The sequence below is a fragment of the Carettochelys insculpta genome, chromosome 3 (assembly GCF_033958435.1).
Source record: "Carettochelys insculpta isolate YL-2023 chromosome 3, ASM3395843v1, whole genome shotgun sequence".
NCBI classification, from domain to species: Eukaryota; Metazoa; Chordata; order Testudines; family Carettochelyidae; genus Carettochelys; species Carettochelys insculpta.
The window spans coordinates 140,278,785-140,302,750 of NC_134139.1; the positions used below are offsets into that span (position 1 = coordinate 140,278,785).

Consider the following 23,966-nt stretch of genomic DNA (forward strand, 5'->3'; position numbering starts at 1 on the left):
AGGGGGTGGGGTCTCAGTAAAGGGAAGGGCCAGAGCTGACAAGGTCTATTCAGTCAGGGTGGGTATGTTGTGAACATCAAGAGAGGAGAAAACAAGTCAGTTCAGTCAGGGGAGATGTGACCCATTGTCAGTTGCTAATGTGGAGGTGTGAACATCAAGAGTGGAAAAACTGCTTTTGTAATGGGCCAACCACTCCCAGTCTCTGTTCAATCCTTGGTTGATGGAGGCAAATTTGCAAATGAATTGCAGCTCTGAAATTTCTCCTTCCATTTTATTTTTGATTTTTGTTGTAGGACTGCTACTTTTAAATCTGTTACTGAGTGTCCAGGGACACTGAAGTGTTCTCCTACAGGTTTTTGTATGTTACGGTTCGTGATGTCAGACTTATGTCCATTTAACATTTGCTTCTTGCTGTGGAAACTTTAATATTTTCTACACAGAACAATTTCAGTGCTCTGTCCCTTCACAAGAAGTTGGGGTAAGGTTAATCTGGGTTTGTAATTTTAACATTTGTTATGAAAGCACCCGCGCAGCAACATGGCCCCAGTGTGCTAGCCACTGTACAAATGTGAGTAGAAAGCAAAGTGATCCAGATTGATACCAGATCCATGTCATGTTAGTCTCTTATCTTCACACAACAAAAAAGTAGTCCTATAGCAGTTTAAAGACTAACAGTACTATTTATCAGGTGATAAGCTTTTGTGGGACAGATCCACTTCTTCTGATCCAGAAAATTCAGAATTTTCCAGATCTGAAGTGGGTCTGTCCCACAAAAGCCTTTGCTACAGGACTCCTTTTTGGTTTCTACTTCATTCTGTAACTCTATGCTCAGTACCATTTTGGGGCTATAAGCATATGAGGGGAAAACAGGCATTTTCCCCCCCATTTGTTGTACCTGTCGTCTTTGGCTTGCTTGAGGGGGTTGCATTCAGACTTTTATTGTAAAATATTTTTGCTTTTTATACCAACAGTCTAATCATTCCTTCAACTCTTTTTACAGGATTCCATCTTGGATATTAAAGTACCTATATTCAAAGGGCCTGGAGAAATGCCAGAAATCAGATCCTACATGGAGGAGTTCCCCTTCCCATTCTACATAATCCTCAGAGATGTGAACGCCCTCCCAGAGACTCTCAGTGATGCACTGCGGCAGTGGTTTGAACTGGTGACTGCCTCTGAGTGTGTCTAGACTTTACAAAGCCAAGTCAATGATTGCTGCTAATTTTCTGAAGTGTGATGGCATTTCATCAGTGATCTGATGAGATCTTTACTATGCAGGATTTACAGGCTGGAACCGCCTTCTGATATTCAAACAGCCTAGAAAAGAAATGTTTTAGGCGTGCTATCCCCCATTTGCTAGTGCAGGAGACCTATGCAATGGTGAAAGACTCTGTATTCACTTATTTGCCTATCCCTATAACAATGCAAACCTTCCCCCACTACCGTTATAATTTATTACCTTTTAAATTTTGTTTAGAATGTTCATATCACTAAAGGGGGTAAGTGATTTCCATTGCTGCTCATAGCAGTAAGAGGTAAGTCTTTTTTCTGGGAAGGATCTTCTTGTATTGGAAGTACTCGAACAGCGTCGGAAAAATACTGTTCTAGCTGAAGACATGTAGTAGTACTTGTGAGTGGGGAAGGATGGGTTTACACAGTCAAAATATAAGTACTTGAATACTTAACACTGTTTCATGGTTAAACACATCCTATTTAATAATTGTTGCTGGTTTTCTGATGATGTCTGCAGGGTGTTTTTATGAAACATTGTCATGATATTATCTTCCCTGCATTACACTGTGAAGTTTGCCCCTCTGTCTCAGGCAGACGTGAAAGACATTTCCTTAACCAAGTGTCTTAAAGCTTGTACATGACTTTTTTCATTGCAAAAGCTATGCATTTTGTCTGTACTAATAAAACAATCTAGCATTGTTTGTAATTATAGAGTCCATTCTTTGTCACTTGAGGAAGCAAAAATAGCTGTCACAGGGCTAGTATTTGGCACATAGCTTTGTTTTCAGGACATCATAAAGTGGTCCTCAAATTAGATAGGTTCCTAGTTTGCATTACTTCACAGATTCACTTGTTCTGGACTATGAATAGTTGCCACTGACGTTCGTTTTCATTGGTGGCCTCAGCTTCCTAAAGGTTCTGGCTGATTTTTGCTATTTAACCAAGGCAAATCTGCTGACAATTTAGTCAATCCTGGCCCCTCTCAGGATACTCCAGGTTTAAGTGGAAAGTCTGATTCTTCTTGGAGGTGTCCCCCCATGGGTGTACCATCTGGGTATTACAGCACCATTGCACCTGTAATCAGAGAATTAGGGTAGCAGTGCTTTCAGTGGGCTGCTCAGATGGAATAGCCGCCTGGCTCAGCAAGTGCTGGCTGCTTTGCATGCGCAGCCCCACCCCTTAGTTCCTTCTCCGCCACATAAGCACCAGTCAGAACCTGCAATTGTGCTCCACAACTTGCCCTTTTCCTTAGACTCTTAGCTTAGACAGTTAATTGTTCATCGTTGCTTAGTTTGATAGCTAAGATATTAGTGTAGTTGAGCTTTATTACTAAAAAAAATTTTGTTTCAAATTGTCAGACATGCCTGGGTCCCTAGTTTTTCAAGACATCTGACTTGCAGAATGTGCATCCCCATTTCAGCTGGCCGCTCTTAGTGGGAACACGGGACAAGCAAATATCCTCACTGTAAAAAAAAAAAAAAAAAAAAAAGGTCACTGCCAGGATCAGGAAGGTGAAAGAGCTTCAATTCAAACTCTTCATCAAGAAGTCAGTAAGACCCATCCCTGATCCGGAGCACTCATCTCCACCAGACAGCCTTCACTAATGGTGAGCTCTGAAATGGCAGTCCCTAGGGCAAGATCTTCACTGATTCCAACCCGGTACAATCTTATAAGTGCCCTCACTCCTCTTTGCAGAGTCAGTCTCCTGAGACAAAGTGCACTCATAAAGAAAAATCAGGCCAGGTTAGGCAAAACCCAAGGCACTGGACCATGAGGGCACCTCTGGCACTGAGGTGCTAAGGACCCAGATAGGCCAGCTCTAAAAAAAAAAAAAAAAAAAGTGCATAAAAAGTCAAACTGGGCCCTGAGTAAGCTGTGAGCGGCCTCAGGGCTGAGCACCTAAATGCCACAGCACTGACAGCGCATAGCAAGCCTATCCAGGGGTGGCGAAGAGCCCACTGGATTAGCAAGCAGGCTGATACATGATGTATTCAGAGCACCACTGGTGCTGAATAAGGCAGTGCCTGGTACCGAGGATACACGAAAGTTCTGCTATAGCTGTAAAAGGCAGAGTGGGTGGAGGAATGGGCACTGGAGATAGGCTGTGGTGGGGATGGTACTGCTCACCTCTCCTGCACTGTTGCTGCCTGCTGTTCTGTATGTACTGAGGGCTTGCTATGCACTGTCAGTGCTGTGGCATTTAGGTGCTCGGCCCTGAGGCTGCTCACAGCTTATCTGTGACAAAGTCTTGCCATCTGATGTGAAGGATGTACCTCAGGCATCTGTTTATGCATGTCTGTAGCTTGTGATATGAAGACTTTTTAGTACACCAGGTCTCGCATCGATACAAGAGCACACTCCTCATATTTGTGTTGAAGATACGCAGTTCATCTTCACAGATATTTGTGAACTCCATATGGGACAGAGTCTTGAATGCAGATGTTGCTTTCCCCATCCTGACACACTTATTCCTTCATCTATGCCCATAATACTCCCCAAGTAGGTGAACTGCTCCACATCTTCTAGGTCAGCCCCTCCCAATGCGATGGTGGTGTTGCTGGACCGGCTGATCTTCATTGTGTTGGTCTTTCTGTTGTTAATGCTCAGTCCAGTCACTGAGGCAGTTTTGTCTAGTGTTGAGACCTTTTCTTTCATGCTTTCATGTTGTTGTGAAAGAAGGGTGACAGCAGCAGCAAAATCAAGGTGGTCTAGCTGTCTGAAAAGTGTCCACTGTTATGCACTAGCCAATGAAGCAGCCCAGGAACAGAGAAGACTCATGAGAAATTACAAAGTGTGGTGAACCAGGAAGCAAAGAAGGATATGTTGATTTTGATGGGCAACTTCAATATAAAAATTGGAAGCATAAATACAGCCAGAGAACAGACCAGGGGAAAAGAAGGCATAGGCAACATGAATGAAAATGAAGAATGCTGCAGTGACTTTTGTCCATTCAATGGATAAGTGATAGTGGTTTTCAAAACAAAAGGATCCATAGTCACTTTGGTTTCACTGAATCACCAACCAGAAAACCAGACTGATCACATCTGTCTCACTTTCTTTCAGAAAATGGATACAGGACCTCCGTACTAAAAGAGGAGCAGACATAGGTTCAGACCCGTATTTGGTCACAGCAAAACTCAAGTTCAAGCTCAAGTTGTACACCACAACAGTGACCAAGCCAACGCTGAGCTTCAACACTGAGCCGCTGAAGGAGGTAGAGAGAACTGCTGTCCAAGCAGAGCTGTCCACCAGCTATGCACTTCTAGCAAAGTTTTAGCCCGTAAGATGCTGCTGTGGAACAAATGAGGGAACATGCCAACACAGCTTGGAAAGAAACCCATGATTTACCCCACAACCCAAAAAAATCCCCCCTTGTGTCTCTCTAGGGGCTGGCTCAGTGCTTATTGGCCTGCTCAACCCAGAATTGTGAGGTCAATCCTTGAGGAGGCCAGTTAGGGACTGGGGCAAATGGAGGTCAGGGATGGTGCTTGGTCCTGCCGGGAGGGGAGGGGATGGGACTAGATGACCTTTTAAGGTCCCCACCCGTTGTAGGAGATGTGGATGGAACTACATCGCTCTTTGCTTCGACGCTACCTGTACCGCCAGTTACCGATGGGCGAGGCTCGGTTCCAGGCCGCCTTCTGCAGCAACCTGGCCCCCTGCTGGGGGCGCTCCGACGCATCCCTGTCCCCCTCTGCCTTGGTGTTCTCCCCTTTGTCCTGCCTGCCTCCTGCACGGCCTTTCTGACCTACCGCTCAAGCACCGCGCCCGTCCCGCCTGCAGCCTGACCAGCCTCCCATCCGTGTCAGTGGCTCAGGCCTCGTCTCAGCCCTCCCGCGCACGGGCAGCGCCGGCTGGCGCCACAACCACAAGGCTGCCCCCGCACCCCTCCGCATTTTCACGGCGCGCGGCCCGACGCGCCTACCTGACGTCCAGCGCGTGTCTGGAGGCGGGACTCGGCGCTGGGCGGCCCGGGGAGGGGGCGGGGCCGCGGCCGCGGCCGCGGCGCGCGCGCAGAGCCTGACGTCATGGCCCCGTCTCGGCTGCCTCCGGCCGCGTTGACTCTCAAGCAGGTACCGGCGGCGGCTCCAGGCCGGGGACATGCGGCGTGTCGGAGTCGCTGCCCCGGGGGCTCCAGGCCCTGCTGTTTGCTCGGAGCCCGGCGGGCACGGCCCGGTGCCGGCCGCAAGCCCCGGGTTTCCCGAGCGCGAGCGACGGGGCCCTGGACTGCGCCGCCGGTGTCTCTGCTGCTGAGCCGCTGCGGGGGGTGCTGGGCCCGTTGCCAAAGGCTGTCCCAGGTGGCGCTCGGCGTGGGGAACTAGCCCTTTAGTGACACGTTGCACCAGACAAGCCCAGGGCCTCAGGCTGACAGGGGCCGGCGCCACTTGGAGTTCGGAGGCCCCCACCGGCTCAAAGAACAGCGCAACCCCAAGGCGTCCTCCCCCCGGCACTGGCTCCCCTGATGCAGGAAGAAGCTCCACATCCTTCTTCCTTGGCCGCCTCCCCACTTAAAACGGCGGCGGCTGCCGTGGTGTGAAGCAAGGGCTCCACTGGTTTAATGGCCGGTGAAACGAAAATCTCAGCCTGTCTCTCTGACATCCCGTGGGTGTCCAGTTGGCAGCCTAAACTCAGAAGAGTGAAAAAGAGAGCTCATATTTTTTTCTCCTTCCCTGTTCCCCAAGCACTGTGGATACCTCCACTGTCCTCCCTGTCAGGACCTGGGTGTGTTCTTTGATTCTGCCTTCTTTCTGGAGTCCAACATCCAAGCTGTCTAAAGTTCCCTATTATTTTTGTGTGGAATATCTTTAACATACAGCCTTTGCTAAGCATCTGCACGGTTAAAACTCCAATCCAGTCCAATCACTGTAAGGGCCTCTTCTCTGGCCTTGAGAAAGGCAGTCTTGTCCTTCTTGTATCCATTCAGACTGCTACTTAAAGATAATTTTCCTAACATCACTTTGATCATGCCCCCCTACCTGTTCCCAGTTTCAGTCTTCATGTTACCTTAAAAATCATATAGGCTATAGAGACGTTGACCCCTGCTTCCATTTTGTCTGTGATGCCGACCTTGATCATCTACATGTTAAATTCTCAAAGAAGCTGCTTTGTGTTTTCTCCCATGCTGTCCTCCATGCCTGAGTTGAATACCCCATAAACGTCAGCAATTGTACCGCTCTTGTGCTGTTATGCTTACAAAAACATGTCAGTTGTCATGCGGCTGGTTTGCTAAGATCAGTGCATGGCCTATTGACTATTATTGGCTTATTTTCTCGAAATCTCCCATTCTGTATCTGTTGATTGTCTCTTGTGTTATGCTTAGACCTTGGCTGTGCAAATGTTGTACTGGTGTAGTTAAAGTAGTATAATCTGCCTAAATGTGGACACTGTGATACTGATGTAAAGGTGCTTATACTGGGTATGCTTAGTGCTGCATGTGATAGGAGATAAGATACACCAGGGTAATACGCCTTTATACTGGTATAATTGCATCCACTCTAGGGTTGTACAAGTATAAGTAAGCTTGGCAAATTAGTTTTTTAATAATTTTAATTGATAATATGAATTTTATTTTTAAGGCTTTTTCAGATTTTGGTTATTTAATTTTTCATACTTAGACAATCATTTAAGGACAGTAGATATTAGCATTCAAAATGTTAAAACATAAAGTGTTAAAATGTACAAAGAAAAGATCTTTAAATCAGTCTCTGAGATGTTCTCAAGCAGAATTTTTTCTGACTTTATCTGTACGTTTTGAGTATCGGTAATATTTTTATTAATTTGTGCATGTATAGTGAAATTGACATTTACCCATACAGATCTTATCATTCCTAGCCTAAATGTAGTGAGCTTAATACAAGTTTAAACCCCTACCCGCCCCAACATATCCCAACTGAAATAGTTATATTGGTGGAAAAGCTATATGTAGAGCAGGCTGTAGATCGTATATTGTGTGGAAGTGGGACCATGTTTCTGTTGTGTTTATACACAAAGTGGCTTTGACTGCACTAATGAATTTTGCCGACAAATCTGGTGGAACGTCCACACACAAAATGTGTTTTGTCAACAGTATGTCAACCAAAGTCAGCACTTCCACTTACAACCTTCTGCCTCTCCCAGATGAGATAAAGCGCCTTTTGTTGACCGGTTCACGCAACAAAAAAGCTGTTATGCTCTTGGGGTGGGGGGCTTCTGTCGACAGACAGTGCATCCGTGTCAATGGGGAGCCCTGTCTGCTGTGCTTCTAGGAGTCTGTTTTGTTGAGAGAGCAGCCAGGCAGTCTGGCCACTCTGTCGACAGAGCAGTGCTCTCCCAACTGGCTTTTGTGTGTGGCTGTGCTCTGTCGTCAAAAGTTTTTCTGGGCTATCTCTTCTGACAGTGACCTCTGTCGACTGATCGGTGTAGTGTAACTGTAGCCAAAGTGGGGCCCTGGTGTGTGATTAGGTGTATTGCACAGTTGCTAATAATAGGAGCTGCTAGGCCTTTGTACATATGTCCCTCTATTCCAGTAGCCCAACTCAGATGAGATCATTCAAATTTAAAATTAACTGTTTTTCTTCTAGATTATTATAGACTAAACTTGCATAGCAGGCACTTTCTCTTGGTTCATTTAATTTTCAGGGGGTATTTGGCTTAAAGCTCCATAAAGGGTTTTGAAAAAAACTTTCTTGGACAATATGATTGACTGGAGACAATTGGAGCAGCAGATATAACTGGCATGTTCCCTCTTCTTTGCAGTTCTTGAGGAGGCAGCAGGTTCTTCAGTTATATAGAAGAATTCTGCAGGCTATTCGTCGGGTACCTGCTGAAGCTGACCAGCACTATCTAAAGAAGTGGGCAAGGGAAGAATTCAAAAAAAATAAAGATGCTACAGATGAGGTGAGGAACAGGAGGCAGTAGCCTCATAGCAGTGCCTTTTATATATTTGGCAGCATATTTAGTGCTACAGATTATGGTTTGTCATTTGCTTTATTAGAACTACACCAAGATTTCTGTAATATCTTTTTTAGAATCTATTTTGTTAATTTTTTTCAAAAACAAGTAATGTTTATATTAAACCAGTATAATATATTGGAGAAAGGTCAGAAAAGAACCGTGTGGATGATTAAAGGATTAGAAAACAGGACTCAGTGATAGATTCAATCTGTTTAGTTTAACAAAAAGAAGATCAGGGTGACTTGAATATTGAATCATGAGCCCATCAACTGAGGAAAGAAAGGTATAGTATGATCCAATGACATACATCCTAGGAATTTCTTTTGGTGAAATTTTATGGCTTATGTTACACAGGAGGTCAGACTAAATGATCACAGTGATTCTTTCTGACCTTGGAATCTCAATACTATCAACATCATCCTTTTATTGTTGTTTATTTATTTTGCTTGCATACAGAGTTTTGCTGATTCCTTAAATTGAGTAAATTAGAATTAAAAAAAAAAACAAAACAAAACTTCTTACTTGAAATAAAGAACCAGACAAAACTTTTTTACAATTTTGTATTGCATAGTGGAGAGTAATTATAAATTTACTAATGCTAGACTACTTTTTTTATATAATCTGTCAGCGTGATGTTTATCGTAGTATTAATTTAGATTGAACAGCAATAGGTGGGTAAAACTTCACCTTTTCTCGAACATAGGCTATGGTTACACTGATGTGAACCCCCGGAAACAGTATGCAAAGGGGTGGTGTTGAAAATGCAAATGGACACTAATTTGCATATTCACTGACTGGCACACACTGCTGCCAGCCCAAAACAAGCTGTGTAAATGTGGTTCTGCCAGCGAACCCCCTTCTCCCCCACAGCCTTTGTTGGCAGCCTCTTATGCCTGATTTATTCCAGGCATAAGAGGCTGATGACAAAGTGGGGGATTGTTTTTTTGTGCCAGCAGCAGTGGCTGCTGGTTAGTGAATGTGCAAATGAGTGGCCATTTGCATTTTCGAGACCAGCCATTTGCATACTGTTGCTGGCATTTCACATCAGTGTAACCATAGCCGCCTACTCTCCTGCCTGCCACCATTGCACCTTTCCGAGTCAGTCCTAAGGAATTATTGACTGGAATTATGCAGACTAAGTGATTTATTGATTGTTCCAAAAGAATGTCTGCATTTTTAATGTCTTAAAAATCCTTGTCTACAGTGCACATTGGTGGCTCTCATAATTTATTCACAGAAACATTGGAAAAGGCATGGCTGCATAAAGAAAATACTAATTTAGTTAGATTTTGAATCAAAGAAACTTTTTCCACTGATTTTTAAGCCACATAAATAATCCCCAATGACACTATTAAACTTTAAGGAAAGATGGCTGACAAAAGAACATATATAGTGTTGTAGCCATTTCGGTCCCAGAATATTAGAGACAGAAGGGGAATGAGGTAGTGTTTTATGCTGGACCATTTTCTGTTGGTGAGCGAAATAGTTGCGTCACTTATCTCAGTAATGAACGTATTGTGTATTCTTTATTGCCTTAGAGGCTGAATGCTTTATTGCCCCCTTGACCCACACAAAGAAATTGAGTGAAAAATGCAATTCTGGCAAAAATTGTAGTGTATTACAATATATGTATTTAACCCAATAGATTCCATTTAACTTTGTAGGATGCAATTAGGATGATGATTACTCAAGGCAACATACAGCTTCGGGAACTTGAGAGAACACTTCAGCTGGCAAACTCTTAACCTTAATTCAGAGCACCAATGGACTTTCATCCCCTGTGGGAAGTACAGTACTTTCTCCAGAATCTAGAACCTGGTCTTATGCTAAGCTATTGGTAATGTTTCCAGGAGGAATACCATACAGTACTGTTATTTCTTTTCTCTTCTTGACTACCTTATCCTGAATATTTGGTAATCATAAACACATTATTTATGCACTATTTGTTTAAATTATTAGGTGTGGCTTAATACTCGCTGAGGGAGAAGCAGGAAGTGCTGAATTACAGCAGCATTGGCAAAGAAAGAAAATAAACTATATTTTTGTGTTCTATGGTTGTGTATCTGTTTCACAGGAAACTTGTTCAGAATACTAAGAAAATTCCTCATATGTAGGTGCTAACTTCATCCTGCTTATTGTTTGAGGAAGTGCCTTTTACTATAATTGAGTAAACCTTAACATGGTGAGAGAATTTGACATAGTTATTAACAGGGTGTGAAAACTTGATATGGTTATCACCAAATTAACAAATACCTTCCTGTAATTATACTGACAAGCGTTCATGATCTGCATAAAGTAGAAAAACCGAATAGATACAGAAAAGATACATTAATGTTGTGTCCCTTCCTTATGTATTCCTCACAGGAATTGCAACATATTTCATTTGTTAATACCAGTTTCAAAAATAAAGTAGGTGAGTTTCTCTGAATGTAAATAGCTATATACCCCAACAGCAGATGCATATTGCTGCCAGCTAGTTTGTATTGGTCCCGTGTTAACAAGCAGCAAACCAAGTTTTTTCAAAGTTCAAACTGCAGACTTTGTGAAGTCTTTCTACCTGGCTGGTTAGCCACCCACTGATGAGTCCATCAGAAAGAAATTTCTCCTGTAATTTGACTGTATTGCAGAACTATTACAATGTTGTTATTGTATCATTATATGTTACTATTACTATTGAGCCTTTCTGAAGCATCTGGTTCTGGCTACTACCAAAGACAAGACACTGGACTACACAGATATCTGGTTAATGTTGAGAGAGTTTGCTCCCATGGATTTCTTAAAGGGAGACTGACAAGCTATTTTTTTAAGGAATAATTCAAAGGAAAAATTAATACTCAGGTAGTAGGCTTTATCAGTATGTCATGATTTTTCTTTAGTTCTTTGAAAAACAGCCTCCTTTCTTGATGATTAAAGAGCCTTTTTGAGCAGCGCCGGAGTATACTGCCATCAAAGGACAAGCCTTCTCCGCACAACCTCACTTTCTCTATACACACTGCTGCAGTTAGCTGTCTTGCAGATCATGCTGACTAGGGATGTTTATATTTAACTGGTAAGCCTCACCCTAAAACAAACAGGTGAGGCTTATTGGTTACAGTTAACTGGTAGAGACTGAAGCAGCCCGTGCCAGCCACTGTCCACAGCTCCAGGGGGGGTGCACCATGGAGAGGAACTGCTCTGGTCAGAGTGGAGCACCCCAGTTCACAAAGATCCAGGGACTGGGCCTGCTCTACCCCACTGCGGTGTCCTGCACAGACTGGGGCTGCTCAAGCCACACTGGAGTGCCCCTCCACCAGTGGCACTGTCAGCTGGGCCAGAACAGCCCACATGCCTGGCATGCTGCAAGTGACGGGGGCATTGCAGCAGCCGTCTCATCCATGCCTCCCAATGGGTTAACTGGTTCAACATACCATTTAACTGGTTAATCAGTAAAATGGGATTTTACATCCCTAATGTTGACCAATCTTGGCTAATTATTTCTTTATCTTCTTCCGTCTGTATCACTTAATATATTTGTATTGCACATAAGAGTGTGGATTCTTTGAGGCTGGCACTATCCTTGTTGAGGCAATGTGGTCCTAGTCTATAAGTGGTGCTACCATAATATAAAGAATAAACATGCACTCTCAACAAATTGTCAACCTGAATAAGATAAGTTAAAAGTAAGTTATAGTAACTGAAGGGATATGGACGTGTGATTATTTTTTTTTCCTCCACATTGGTGTCCCTTCAGTTTCTGGCAGTTAGTTCAGCTTGTCATTCATACTCTGTGCCTTTCACAGTGTGGCGTTTAGGCTTTAAAATGTCCTGGAACAGTCAGTGGTTGTCAACCTGGTGTCCCTGAGATATTGCATGGGGGTCCGTGAGAGAAATGAAAGATAAGTAAGAATTGTTGAATTGGCTTTGATGGGGGTCCACAAATGGTTTGGGAGGTAGTTTGGGGGCCCGCACTAGTGAAAAGATTCGGAACCCGTGTACCAGAAGCCTTTTATTATAACACTAAATTAATTGTGTTCTGCATAAATTTATGCTGGCCTATTCCCATAGTGACAATCGCCACACAAAACTTTTTAATGTTTATTAAATTCACGTTGAAGAGGAAAAAGGCACAGTTAAAGCATTTTAAACTGTTTTGAAAACTTCTCTTTTTCTACCTAGGGAAAAATTTTGCTTGATAGTCTTAAAGTTACAGTGGAAGTCTTTGCTGGAAAAGTCAGATTTAGTTGGCAACTTCTGAGGGATTGGCAGTGAAGTCGAACCACCACACTTTTAAAATAAACACATCCAGTGGGAGCCCTGAAAAGATCTGTGAAGATTATAAATTGAAGCTTCAGTTTGTTCCTTGCTTGCAATTGCAGCTACAAAATCACAGGCATAGCACACAAGCTTGTTAGCCATTCTGGTACTTAGCAAACTCAGTTAATCTTGTTTTTAAATAACAGTTTTTGTTGCCTCTTTGGTCACAGGCTTACAGCAATATTGTAAAGGGTAGATTTCTCCTCACTAGCTAAGATGAGCTCTTAGGAGACAAGACAAAGAAGAGCTAGAAGAAATGAGGAGGCATGTACACAGGCAGTAATATTAGGAAGATCAAGTTCATATCCCATATAATGCTCAGTTCAGCTGACCCAGTCTTCTGGCTCCCTCTACTCACCTGACCAGATCACAACATCATTCAGACACAGGAAAATTATGTGGAGGTTGAGCCTCAGGTCCTGGCAAGGGAGAAGTATGGTAACAACCATGATTTGTAAAGCTCTTTGGCTCATAGAAAAAGCCTTTTTCTCTTTTCCCTCCTTTCAACAAGCTGCCAGCTACCCCCAGAAAAGGATACAGGAAGAGGTGACACCAACAGCTAGCAGTCCTAAGTATGGGCATTTCCTTTCACTTTAACTTGTTTTATTATAGCAATTCTGTGATCTTACTGGAGTCTTAAAACTTATCAGTTTTTATTTCAAACATCCAGTTTAATTTCTTTTAGATTTTGCAAACAGTTTTACTGTAACAAACGCTACAGGTCAGAATTAACTTTGCCACTCCTTATCCACTTTGGACAATTTAGGACTTCCATCCAGTGTACTGGACTGAGATTTTAGGTGAGTATGAAAGAGAGTAGGGTGGATTATGTTGGTAGCAGTCAAGAATCCTTAAGTTGTGCCTTATGTGTAGAGTTTGGTGTTGGGGAACAATTCCATAAAAGGCTCCCTTGTCCTATGTCGAATGGTAAAAATGGGTGAGTAATTCCTGCCACTAAATTAGTTAATCCTTACAGCACCTGTACAAGATAGGTACTAAATATTATCTACATCTGTACTGGGAAACAGTAAATTAATGGAAAAACTGGGATTAGAATTCAGGTGTCTAGTTCCCACCTCTGTGTTTATTTTAGACCGCTTCTCAGTTCTTGCTCTTGAGCAACAGTATTCAATGCGTGCAACTCCGTAAATCTAGAAAACGCATGGAAAGGTGGTTTCTGAGCAACATTTATGTTTAATTACTTGGCAAAAACATTCAATTTTTATCAAAAATTAAATAGACAACATGCCTCTGCATTCCTACAAGTAGCTTAAGCAATTGTCTTTGAAAAGTTGTAAACATGAAAATGTCTAATTATTTTTGACTACCAAAGTCAAAGCATTAGCACTAACTCCTTTACTATAGATACTGTATTTGTCTTTAGTGCATTAGTGGGAATTAGAAATACTGTAATATAATACAATTTTCTTTGCTTTATGCATTTACTAAAAAGATACAAGCTCTATTTGTAAAGAGTTAATGTGATGGTCACAACACTGTAAAGTATGTTTTGTTCATCTGGATTTCTAGTGTCAAGAGAGTGCTTGTTTCGTCCCTTGGCACGACAGCGCAGTGTTTTTAAGTGGGACAAGCTAGGATTGCTATTCCCGTGTTACGATCTCCGTGAAATAATCTTGTCCCTATTATGAATATCTTATAGATCCTCCTATTAAGTTCAGAGGGGTAGAGCTGCATCTATCTGTGGTAACTTATGTCTGCACATTATGTAGCAGAACTGGGGCTCAACACAGCTGAGGCCTTTTGACACTACTACAATATAAATGCTAAATAATAAGCTGAAAGATTCTCAGTAGCAATTCACCAGGGGGAATTTTTCTATCCATCAAAGCTGGAGGTTTTTATTTTATGGCAAAAGGTGTAGCCAAACTCCTACTGGAATTTTCTGTTCAGTACAGTCAGCCCGGGCATTCCACTAGTCAGTTTGCAGTTGTCTAATGATTAAGATCAGTGGTCTGTGCAATTCATTTTCCTTTCGATAACAATGGCCATAAAAAAAGGAAGAATTACATGACTTTTTTTTTTTTTTTTTTTTTAAACTTAAATGGAAATATATGTGGGAAAGCAACAGTAACTGGGGGTCACTTAAGAGGTGCAAGAGACAACATGCTAGTCAAGTAATTTGTAGTGAAATTCTGGCCTTAACGAAGACAATGGGAGTTTTGCCACTGATTTCAACAGAGCCACGAATTCACAGTGGCTGTGGCCACACTTGGCCCAAACTTCGAAATGGCCATGCTAATGGCCAAATTGGAGGATACTTATGAGGTGCTGAAATGAATATTCAGGTGATCGGAATATCAGCTGATAGGAATAAGGGGATTTCAAACTCTGTGGGGTCCTTTCAAAAAGGACCCCTGTGTAGCTGAGCCATGTGCAATTGAAACGTTGGCACTTTTGAAGTGCCACAGCCAGCAGCATACTAATGAGGCACTGAATATTCATTTCAGCCCCTCATTAGTATCCCTCAATATGGCCATTTTGAAGTTTTGGCCAAGTGTGGCTACAGCCAGTGACTGTATCCACACTAGCATTCCTCTTTTGAAAGAGGCTTGCAAATGAGGGAAATTGAAAATGCAAATAAGGTACAGATTTACATATCTGGTACCTCATTTGCATATTATTTCAAAAGAAGACCAGTGTAGATGAGGCTTTTTCAAAAGTAATCTCCATCTTCGAAAGAACCATTCTTCCTTCCCCCCCCCCCCAGGAAGAAGGGTTCTTTCAAAAGAATATGCAAATGAGTTCCCAGGTATGTAAATCTTTGCATCATTTGCATTTTTGATTTCCCTCATTTGCATGGCTCTTTCAAAAGAGGAATGCTAGTGTAGCTATAGCCAGTGAGTCTGTGTGTTTCAAGCTTTGGTAGAAAATTGGAATTTAGTCATCTCAGAGGAAGGGTCTTGCTTATGAAAGTATTGCTGCTCATAGTGGGGACTTGGTAAAATATTTGCCACTCATCTGAAATAAGTAAGGTTACTTGACTACAGATACCTTTACTAATCGCATAATCTGTAATAACTATTCAAAAAACCGAAGAGAAGTCAAAGGTATAAGATGCTTGAATAATACAGATTCAAGGCAAAGGAAAATATCAGTGGGAAGCTGCTGTAAATAAGTATCTTATTTTAACAATCATTTCCATTGGGTGTTTTCTGTGACCTACAAAGAAACGGGAAAACTCACCCTTCATAAAGTGAGTTGGGGTGTTGGTACCTGGTGATTCTAATGTCTGACTGTAAAATTTTATGGACTCATAGTAAAATGTATCTCACAAAACTGTCCCATCTGCAGAGATTTATATTTGTTGGTATTGGGTGCAACACTCTATGTACTAATAGATTCACAAAACAGCCACACTGCCATTCACATAAGAACTGTTTCCTCAGTTTCCATTACTGCATGCATTTTGATGATGCTAGCTTTCTTTTTCCACCTTTGTCCTTAATTTATTGAGCTCCTCTTCCAAACTTTTAATATGCTCCTCGAGGGCAGCTTTGTCTTGCTGTGCTTTTCGATTAGCTTGGCACCGGGCTTCTTCAATTTTGCGCTCATACCACTTTTCCATTTGAGTGGAAACAGCCTCAAAAAAGTACTGAGTGATCTCCAGTGCTTGTGACGTGTCCTTGATTTGAGGGGCTGGTTGATCTCCAGGGAGAGCAGATGGTTGCTGTGGCTGGGTATGATGCGTTATTGTCTGCTGTTGGGGTCTGTGTCGCGACAGTCCACTTTTGCCAGACTTCTTTGTTTGAGTTCCTTTGTCTATAAAGTACCCACTCTCTTGCTCTGTCTTTGCAAATTCAGTCAAGGGCTGCAAAGCAGTTTGTACCTTAACATGTCTTAATTTGGAAACTGAATGCTCTGAGTGTGGCACTTCCTGCTGGAACCTGTCAAAAGCAGCCGAGCTAAAAGCTTTGTCTTTAGGCCTAACAATTTGAGGGACTGCAGCAGGAGCTGGACCAGCAGATAATATTGGTTGCTCTGCACCTATAAATTCAGAAAGAACACATTTCAGAGAAGTATAAATATACTGTCTTGTATCACTTCTTATGATTAAATTCAGAGGCTCGTGACTTAACGCACACTTTTTCAAAACAAAATACAGCCTTCTTGCCCCAGAGCATAGGCTGAGGTGAGATCACAGGATGCCTTTTCTGTAGACCAGCAAAATTAGACATCGCAGTCCATGTACCAATAAAAAATAATGCCATATAGGTGATTCAATGTACATTTGACAGTTTAGTGCACTCTGACATGTAAGGGTGTGTTGGGAGGAAATTGAGCCCCCCCTTGTCTCTGAAAGTGGGAGGAAATTCATAACGATTACTACAAATATGTTAGTCTATAAGGTGCCACAGGACTTATTGTTTTTGCAGACACAGACTAACATGGCCACCCCTCTGACACACACCAATTACTTGTATTTTCTCCAGCTGAGGATTTGACAAGAAGGATGTAATAACATGGCATGAAAAGAAAAGATCATGAGGTAAATTCCTGCCAACGAAGTCCAGAAACTTTGGTGATTGCCTTGAAGGAGGCAATATGTTTTAACCCAAATGTAAAGGGATGGAGGTATTGATGACTGGAAGGAAAGCATACCTCTGGAATTAAGTAATCGTGCCACTTTGATGCTAAGAAAGCTTCCCCTGTTAAGTAGCATGTCTTTGAATACTACAGCTACATGTCTAATGAGATAATACCTGATGCAGTGTCCTGTTCAACAGCAAAATAATGCTTTGCAAAGCTTTGTTCTGATGTCTGGACTCGACTTCTTTCCATGTCTCCTGAGAGACTATTCTGAAGTGTGATATAAGAATGCTGCTGTGAGTCCTCTGATTGTAGTGGGCTCTGGTTAGCCTTACAGTCCTTTGCAGTTTGGAGGTTCTCTGTATCCAGAGTCTCTGTGAGGGACTCAGAAGTGGAGAGAGTTGATTTTGGTCTTGAAGACCTAGAATCCCCAGAAAGCTTCATCTCCAGATTCTGAATCTTTATCATGCACCAGGTTTTCAATTCATCCACCAAGGAAATCTGTAAAGGAAATAAATTTTAGATGCAAGTTTACCAGATTTTAAGTTGTATGTGTTACTCCGGATGCAATCTTCAGTCTGTTTGTGATGAAGCTCACAGTAAAGTTATTGTTTACAACAGCAGCCCTCACTGACGATCACTACATATCAGTGAATGGTAATCTTGTGGCATAACAACACTTACACAGTGGGGTTACAGTTACACTAGACAGTGATTAGTGGTAATAGCTTTTAAGACAAAAAAGTCCGAATCAAACACTACTGGGTTTTGGTGCCACCTCTGATTGCTGTGTTTCTCTTGATGATGCCTTTGTGCTACAAGATCAAACAACACACTAACTTGTAATCAACCACTAGGGAGTATGTACACTAGGAACTAACGTCAAAGAACAGTGGGCAGCCCTGTCTGTGTGCTTCCATGTGCCTGTTTTGTCAAGCGAGCAGCCAGGCAGTCCAGCCACTCTCTCAACATAGCAGTGTGCTCTTTTGTTCTTTTAGTGTGTGGCCACACTGTTGAAAGAAGCTTTGTCAGGAATCTGTGCCGGCAGCGACTTCTGTTGACAGAGCGCTTTGGTGTAACCATAGCCTCAGTGACTATTTTAAGGAACGAAGTCTTTGTTAATGTTTCCACACTCCCTGTCCTAAGTTGTGGGAGTTCATACCAGATTTTACGTTCGTGATTTCTGGAAACACTGCCACCTCACTCTTAGTAAAAATCCCTTAAGTCTACTGTAAATACCTCAGAGGGCCAGAGGAGCAATCAGACATTTCAGCGCTCACTAGAGCTGAACTTGTGAGCTAATCTTGCTACTTGTTCATGTTCATTGTGTGGAACAGTTGTTCCTCCCATACCTGCCGTTTCTCTCCCTCATTTTTTTCGAGCTCAGCATGCTGCTGAAGGCGGTGAAGGCACTCTGTTCTCTCTGCAGACAGCCTCTCAGCCATTAACTTATCTAAAACACGGAACTGTGGGAGAACATAAAAACTCAGTTCAAATGATGTTAAAATCACTGTACACCTGATAAATTATCATGCATCTTTTGCTTTCAACCTCTATTTCTAGGAATAGTGTCAACTAGTATTAGGGCTTACTTAAAAGAAAGGGTAGGGTAGGTACATGACACAGCTATGTAATTAAAAATAATTAAACACTTGTTTTTAATTGAAATTCAAATATAATTTACAGCATGATAATGTAAATATTTCCTTCATTAAACTCCCAACAGCTGCATCACCATCTGCAGTCTACCAGACCCCTAAAAGTGAATGTAACGAGTTCCAATTCACTGTGTCAACTAAGCAGTTTATTTCAACTATTATTCTTCTCAGGACTCTGGCTTGTCACAACTGATCTCCATGTGGAACACCATAGCTTAAAGGTCATGGGTGTGAATTTCATTGTATATGTATTTTCACACACTATATAAAGTTTTCATTTTCATAGTGTGTATACATAACAATGAAAATATTTACTGATCCTTAGCCATGGTTCTAACAAAAATATATCTCCGGACCATACTCTTACTTGATGTTGAGTTTTGTTTTCCATCTGGCCCAGTTTGATATTCATCTTATCTTGCACTGTCCCAAACTCAGCTTTTATCTCCTCCACAGTTGCCTCCAGCTGATTCTCCAGTTTATTAATCAGAGGCTCACAACGACATCCATTTATTGGGGCCTGAGGGCATAAAGAACAGCAAAATAGCTTGATTTACTACTCTATTCTATTAACTCTCAGAAACTCTCTCAATTTTCACTACTGCTTCTCTAACTGAACTTCCTGCCCCCTAGCTAATCTGCTCTGACACTGCATTATTGTCCAGATAAGCTCTCATGATCTGCATGAGGAAGGAAACAGCTGTAAGAAGAATATTTTGTTTGGGAGTGATTTTAGGCTGTGGTTTTGCAACGTGACCTGCATGGAGCACTGTTAATTGCACCAAGACTCCAGATGGGTAACAACAATCTATCTTGCAAATCCAATTACAGGACAGGAGTCTGGGACCTGATGTTGTAAAATAGAGGGTGGCGGTGGAGAGGGTGAAGGGTTCTTTTGATGCTATACAAATGATTTGTTTGGGCTTCTGACTTTTCTTTAAGCTGAATGTTTTGTTCATGTTCCTTCAATAGCCATTTAAAATCTCTCATATATCATTGCATAGCCCCTTTCAGTGCACTAGCAGTCCACTCCTCCACCCGTCTGCTGGCAGCCTTTCCACACTCCTCCTTGCTGCTTCCCTGAGCTCATCAACAAAAACTGCTGCTATATCCAAATTTAAGTCCAAGGCCCCACTCGTGTCCTGCTAGCTATAGTAAACATAACTGACATGTACAGATGCTTGCTTCTTTTTTTCTTTCTCCCTAACCTTTACCTATCTTTCTGTCCTTAGACTATAAGATCCTTGGGCTTGCAGGGCTCGTCTCTCACTGAACATATGGCAATTGCCCTGTTCTTCCTGGGCACTACTAAAGTAACAAGTCTCCCTCAGGTTCCTTCTTGAATCCACATCTAACATTAGCAGAGTCCTCATTGTGCTTGTCTCTGGAATTTTCCAGTACTTCCTCCCACGCTTCTATTTCCTGAGGTCTGCCGCCATCCTGGCAAGAGCATGTGATGTTTGCACTAGATGCTCTTCAGTTTCTGTGAAATTCCATTCCTACCTTTAGAAGAGATATGATTTCTCAAGCACAGCAAGGCAGAAGAAAGGTTTATGTTCCAACATTTCAGAGATGGGAGGCACTACTTTGCTGAGTGTCTTGGTGCAGTATGCATAAAAGCACAGAAGTTTGATGGAATAGACTCATCAGATCAGAATCTATTACATTCAAAGGGTATGTTATCTCAATAGGGGAACCACTTGATAATTTATTGCATGCTTTTGTGCTGTTCTTAAATAGGCTTTAGGGGAATATTTGCAGATTCACATTTTAGGGAATTATATTAATTCACACAAATGGGTAGACTATCCATTGCATATTATAAGGTTAGCAAATTACGGGGTCTGAAGTTGAGTTGGTTAATGTGCAAAGCCCTGTGTGGAGACAAAACTGGTATCTGCATATGCCAAAATGATCCATGGATATCGGCATCCGCAGATATAGACTGTCTATTTGCAGATTTGCAGGGCTCTATTTGTGTGGTTTGGTGTTCCCTGTTCACTAACCCGAGTAATTCTAGAACTCCAGTAGATCCAATTTAGTAAAGAAACAACACAACACACATTTGGCCTTTTTGTTTGGACCGTAAACTCTTCTGTGCAAAGATTGTGTGTTTTTTCCCATTTGTAAAACTCCTATGCTTTTCCTACTGGAATAGGTAATAATATTCCACAGTGGCAACTGATGAAGTACTAGGCTACGTCTACACGTGCAGCCAATATCGAAATAGCTTATTTCGATGTTGCGACATCGAAATAGTCTATTTCGATGAATAACGTCTACACGTCCTCCAGGGCCGGCAACGTCGATGTTCAACTTCGACGTTGCTCAGCCCAACATCGAAATAGGCGCAGCGAGGGAACGTCTACACGTCAAAGTAGCACACATCGAAATAGGGATGCCAGGCACAGCTGCAGACAGGGTCATAGGGCGGACTCAACAGCAAGCCGCTCCCTTAAAGGGCCCCCTCCCAGACACAGTTGCACTAAACAACACAAGATACACAGAGCTGACAACTGGTTGCAGACCCTGTGCCTGCAGCATAGATCCCCAGCTGCCGCAGAAGCAGCCAGAAGCCCTGGGCTAAGGGCTGCTGCCCACGGTGACCATAGAGCCCCGCAGGGGCTGGAGAGAGAGCATCTCTCAACCCCCCAGCTGATGGCCGCCATGGAGGACCCAGCAATTTCGACGTTGCGGGACGTGGATTGTCTACACGGTCCCTACTTCGACGTTGAACGTCGAAGTAGGGCGCTATTCCTATCTCCTCATGAGGTTAGCGACTTCGACGTCTCGCCGCCTAACGTCGAAGTTAACTTCGAAATAGCACCTGACGCGTGTAGACGCGACGGGCGCTATTTCGAAGTTGGTGCTGCTACTTCGAAGTAGCGTGCACGTGTAGACGCAGCTCTAGTGTCATTTTTAATCATTGTTTGCAGTTTGCCTACAAATAGGAAATGCTTCATTTACCAAAACCTCTTAAATTTAAGACCACTTGGTATGCATAAAACCAACTTATTGTGTGCCGTGCTTCAGTCTAAAATTCAGGTGATTCCCATACAACAAACTGAAAAAATAAAAACATAATATCCATGAAAACAGTGAAGGGCCATTTCTGTTTCATTCCTAATGACTCAAATCCCACTAGGCATTTGTAGTACTTCTCTGATTTTTAATGGTGACTGCTTGTTTACCTGCATTACTTTACCATCCTTTCCACGATACAGTGTGTAAAGCTGGTAGGCTCTGAACTCATGCGGGGCTGGGGGTGATGAGCAACGATGTTTACTTCTGCGATGCTTAGGCAAGCTCTGCTGGGGACCAGGCAGTGTCTGCTGGTCGGCTGGTGAAGCGGGGTCAGAGAGTGCTGAAATCTAAAACACACACATCATTCCTCAATGTACAAGAAACAACCAACAATAAATGACTGCTGCTTGGAATTTGAGAAACCATCGTTTTTTTCTCCCACTCAGCCCAAGGGGAATTAGGAAGGCTGGAAGATGGTGTCCTTATCCCTTAGCTAGGAGATGGGAAGTCTATAATTCAACAGCAGTCCCTCTATGTTGTTTTAAATTTATTGGTACCTTTTCTCTTGGCTTTTTCTTTTTGCTGTTCTTTCCTTTGGGCTCGGGTGAAGTTGATTGGGGTTCATCTTTCAGCTCTCCTTTCTTCTGAGGTACCTGGTCACTGCTATGTGTATCCTCAGCAGCTGAGACACTGCCCTGTTTAAAACAGGGACAGGGAGTTGTGAGGGTTTGTCTTTTCTACATCCCTAATTTTAAGTTGTTATGCATTACTGCACATCAGAGACTCGCTTCCAACAACAATGTAAGATGTGCTACGTTGGCCAGGGTTGACAGGATACCCTGCTCTGAGCAGCGCTAAAAACAGTATAAATCTGGGAAATCCTATAGGATTGGTTGATATCAGAGACCTGTGTTTTTCTCCAGGTGCCTGTGGCACAACTACACAAAAGGTGAGATTTCTTTTTCAGATTCAAGTCAATTCAGTACTGGAGGATTTTAATGTAATTGCTAGGTCAGATTCCCTGCTTTTTAACCTAGTACACTGGTAATGCTTGGCTGCACCTTGCTCTGTACCACTTCATCTCTTGGCACAGACTGGGCTCGCCTTTCCTCCTTGAGTTTCTCTCTCTTCTTTCTAAGGCTTCTTCCACGGTTAAAGCGTGAGACCTGAAACAAGGTAAGAATAACATCACCACTTTTTCCACTGACATTCTGTTAGAGGGACTGAGTAATAATACAGGCTTATTTGCTATCTCACAGGGCCTTTTTGGCAGGATGAACTCTTCTCGTTTACTCTGCACATCACTGCATATGTGGGCATTTGAGGGCCGGAAAACCCTAGCAGCACTGCCTCAATCACAACTGCAGCTTGGTGTGTGGTTCAGGACCTATCCCAAAACATTCCCAAAGAGTGCTCTGGGGTTTGTTACTAATAAAGATACTTATAATGTACCTGTGGTGCCTTAGCAAGGAGAAGAGCAACCTCAGAATTATCGTGCTGTCTAGCAACTTCTAGAGGAGTCTGACCTGCCTGAAAAGAAAAAGAGTAAATTATTTCCTTCAAGTAGCATCAAAAAAGAAGTGGCTGAAATATGTACTCTCCAGTCAGAGAGGAGTTTGTGTGTGTGTGTGTGTGATTCTTTTTGTAAATAATCAAACACTTTACTTTACTTAATAGCTGAAGTGTAAATATTTTCAGCCAAAATTTGAAAAATCTGCAGAAAATTTCTGTGTAACATTAAGATAAAGAGTCATGATAATTCTACTGGTACTTACGTTATTGACAACTGACCCATCAGCTCCAGCTTCCAGTAAGAGTTTGACCACCTTTTTATGATTTAATGCAGCAGCCACATGAAGTGCCGTATCTCCAGCCTGAAATTTACAAAGTAGAACACAACTTGCTAGCAGACATCTTTGACTCATATGTACTGCATTTCCAATATCCTTATACACCGTTATCATTAATAGGTCCATGTGTAGTTACATGACAACAGAACTTTAATAGGGGCTGATCAATGGAAAGGCAGACTTCAAGATCTGTGCTAAATGTCATGCTTTTAAGGAAGGTAGCTACAGTTGGGATTAGCTATGTTCCTGTTGACTTAACTCATCCACGTGACTATGCTGACAGAGGAAAATTATGCTGGAGACCCAAATGCACTTGACCCAAATCTGCCCTCAAATGCAGAGGTGCAGCATAGCTGAGGGCATCTCTGTGGCAGTGTTATTGGACTTTTGATAACCTGGTGGTTATGAACATATGAGCCCCTTCTTG

At 42.5% G+C, this 23,966-nt stretch overlaps 3 protein-coding genes across 6 annotated transcripts in view; 2 read left to right on the forward strand and 1 right to left on the reverse strand.

Annotated features, from left to right (window-relative positions):
- The window catches only part of MDN1 (midasin AAA ATPase 1), a 165,535-nt gene extending 162,529 nt beyond the window's left edge, over window positions 1–3,006 (forward strand). For both annotated transcript variants that reach the window (XM_074990884.1, XM_074990885.1), the window contains exon 102: window positions 1,001–3,006. In XM_074990884.1, the coding sequence (XP_074846985.1) occupies window positions 1,001–1,189 (189 nt within the window). In that variant the 3' untranslated portion in view covers window positions 1,190–3,006. The remainder of the gene's footprint in view (window positions 1–1,000) is intronic.
- A 2,190-nt stretch (window positions 3,007–5,196) lies between these two features.
- On the forward strand, window positions 5,197–10,216 carry LYRM2 (LYR motif containing 2). Its single transcript, XM_074990890.1, has 3 exons — window positions 5,197–5,306; window positions 7,969–8,109; window positions 9,831–10,216. Exons 1-3 carry the CDS (start codon window positions 5,262–5,264, stop codon window positions 9,909–9,911), a joined length of 267 nt encoding a protein of 88 aa, XP_074846991.1. The 5' UTR covers window positions 5,197–5,261; the 3' UTR covers window positions 9,912–10,216.
- A 4,214-nt stretch (window positions 10,217–14,430) lies between these two features.
- Window positions 14,431–23,966, reverse strand: part of ANKRD6 (ankyrin repeat domain 6) — a 159,898-nt gene continuing 150,362 nt past the window's right edge. For all 3 annotated transcript variants that reach the window (XM_074990889.1, XM_074990887.1, XM_074990886.1), the window contains 9 exons: window positions 23,465–23,563; window positions 23,142–23,219; window positions 22,751–22,855; window positions 22,247–22,384; window positions 21,857–22,036; window positions 19,033–19,185; window positions 18,360–18,473; window positions 17,181–17,508; window positions 14,431–16,464 (listed from right to left, as the gene is read on the reverse strand). In XM_074990889.1, coding sequence (XP_074846990.1) covers window positions 15,896–16,464; window positions 17,181–17,508; window positions 18,360–18,473; window positions 19,033–19,185; window positions 21,857–22,036; window positions 22,247–22,384; window positions 22,751–22,855; window positions 23,142–23,219; window positions 23,465–23,563 — 1,764 coding nt within the window. In that variant the 3' untranslated portion in view covers window positions 14,431–15,895. The remainder of the gene's footprint in view (window positions 16,465–17,180; window positions 17,509–18,359; window positions 18,474–19,032; window positions 19,186–21,856; window positions 22,037–22,246; window positions 22,385–22,750; window positions 22,856–23,141; window positions 23,220–23,464; window positions 23,564–23,966) is intronic.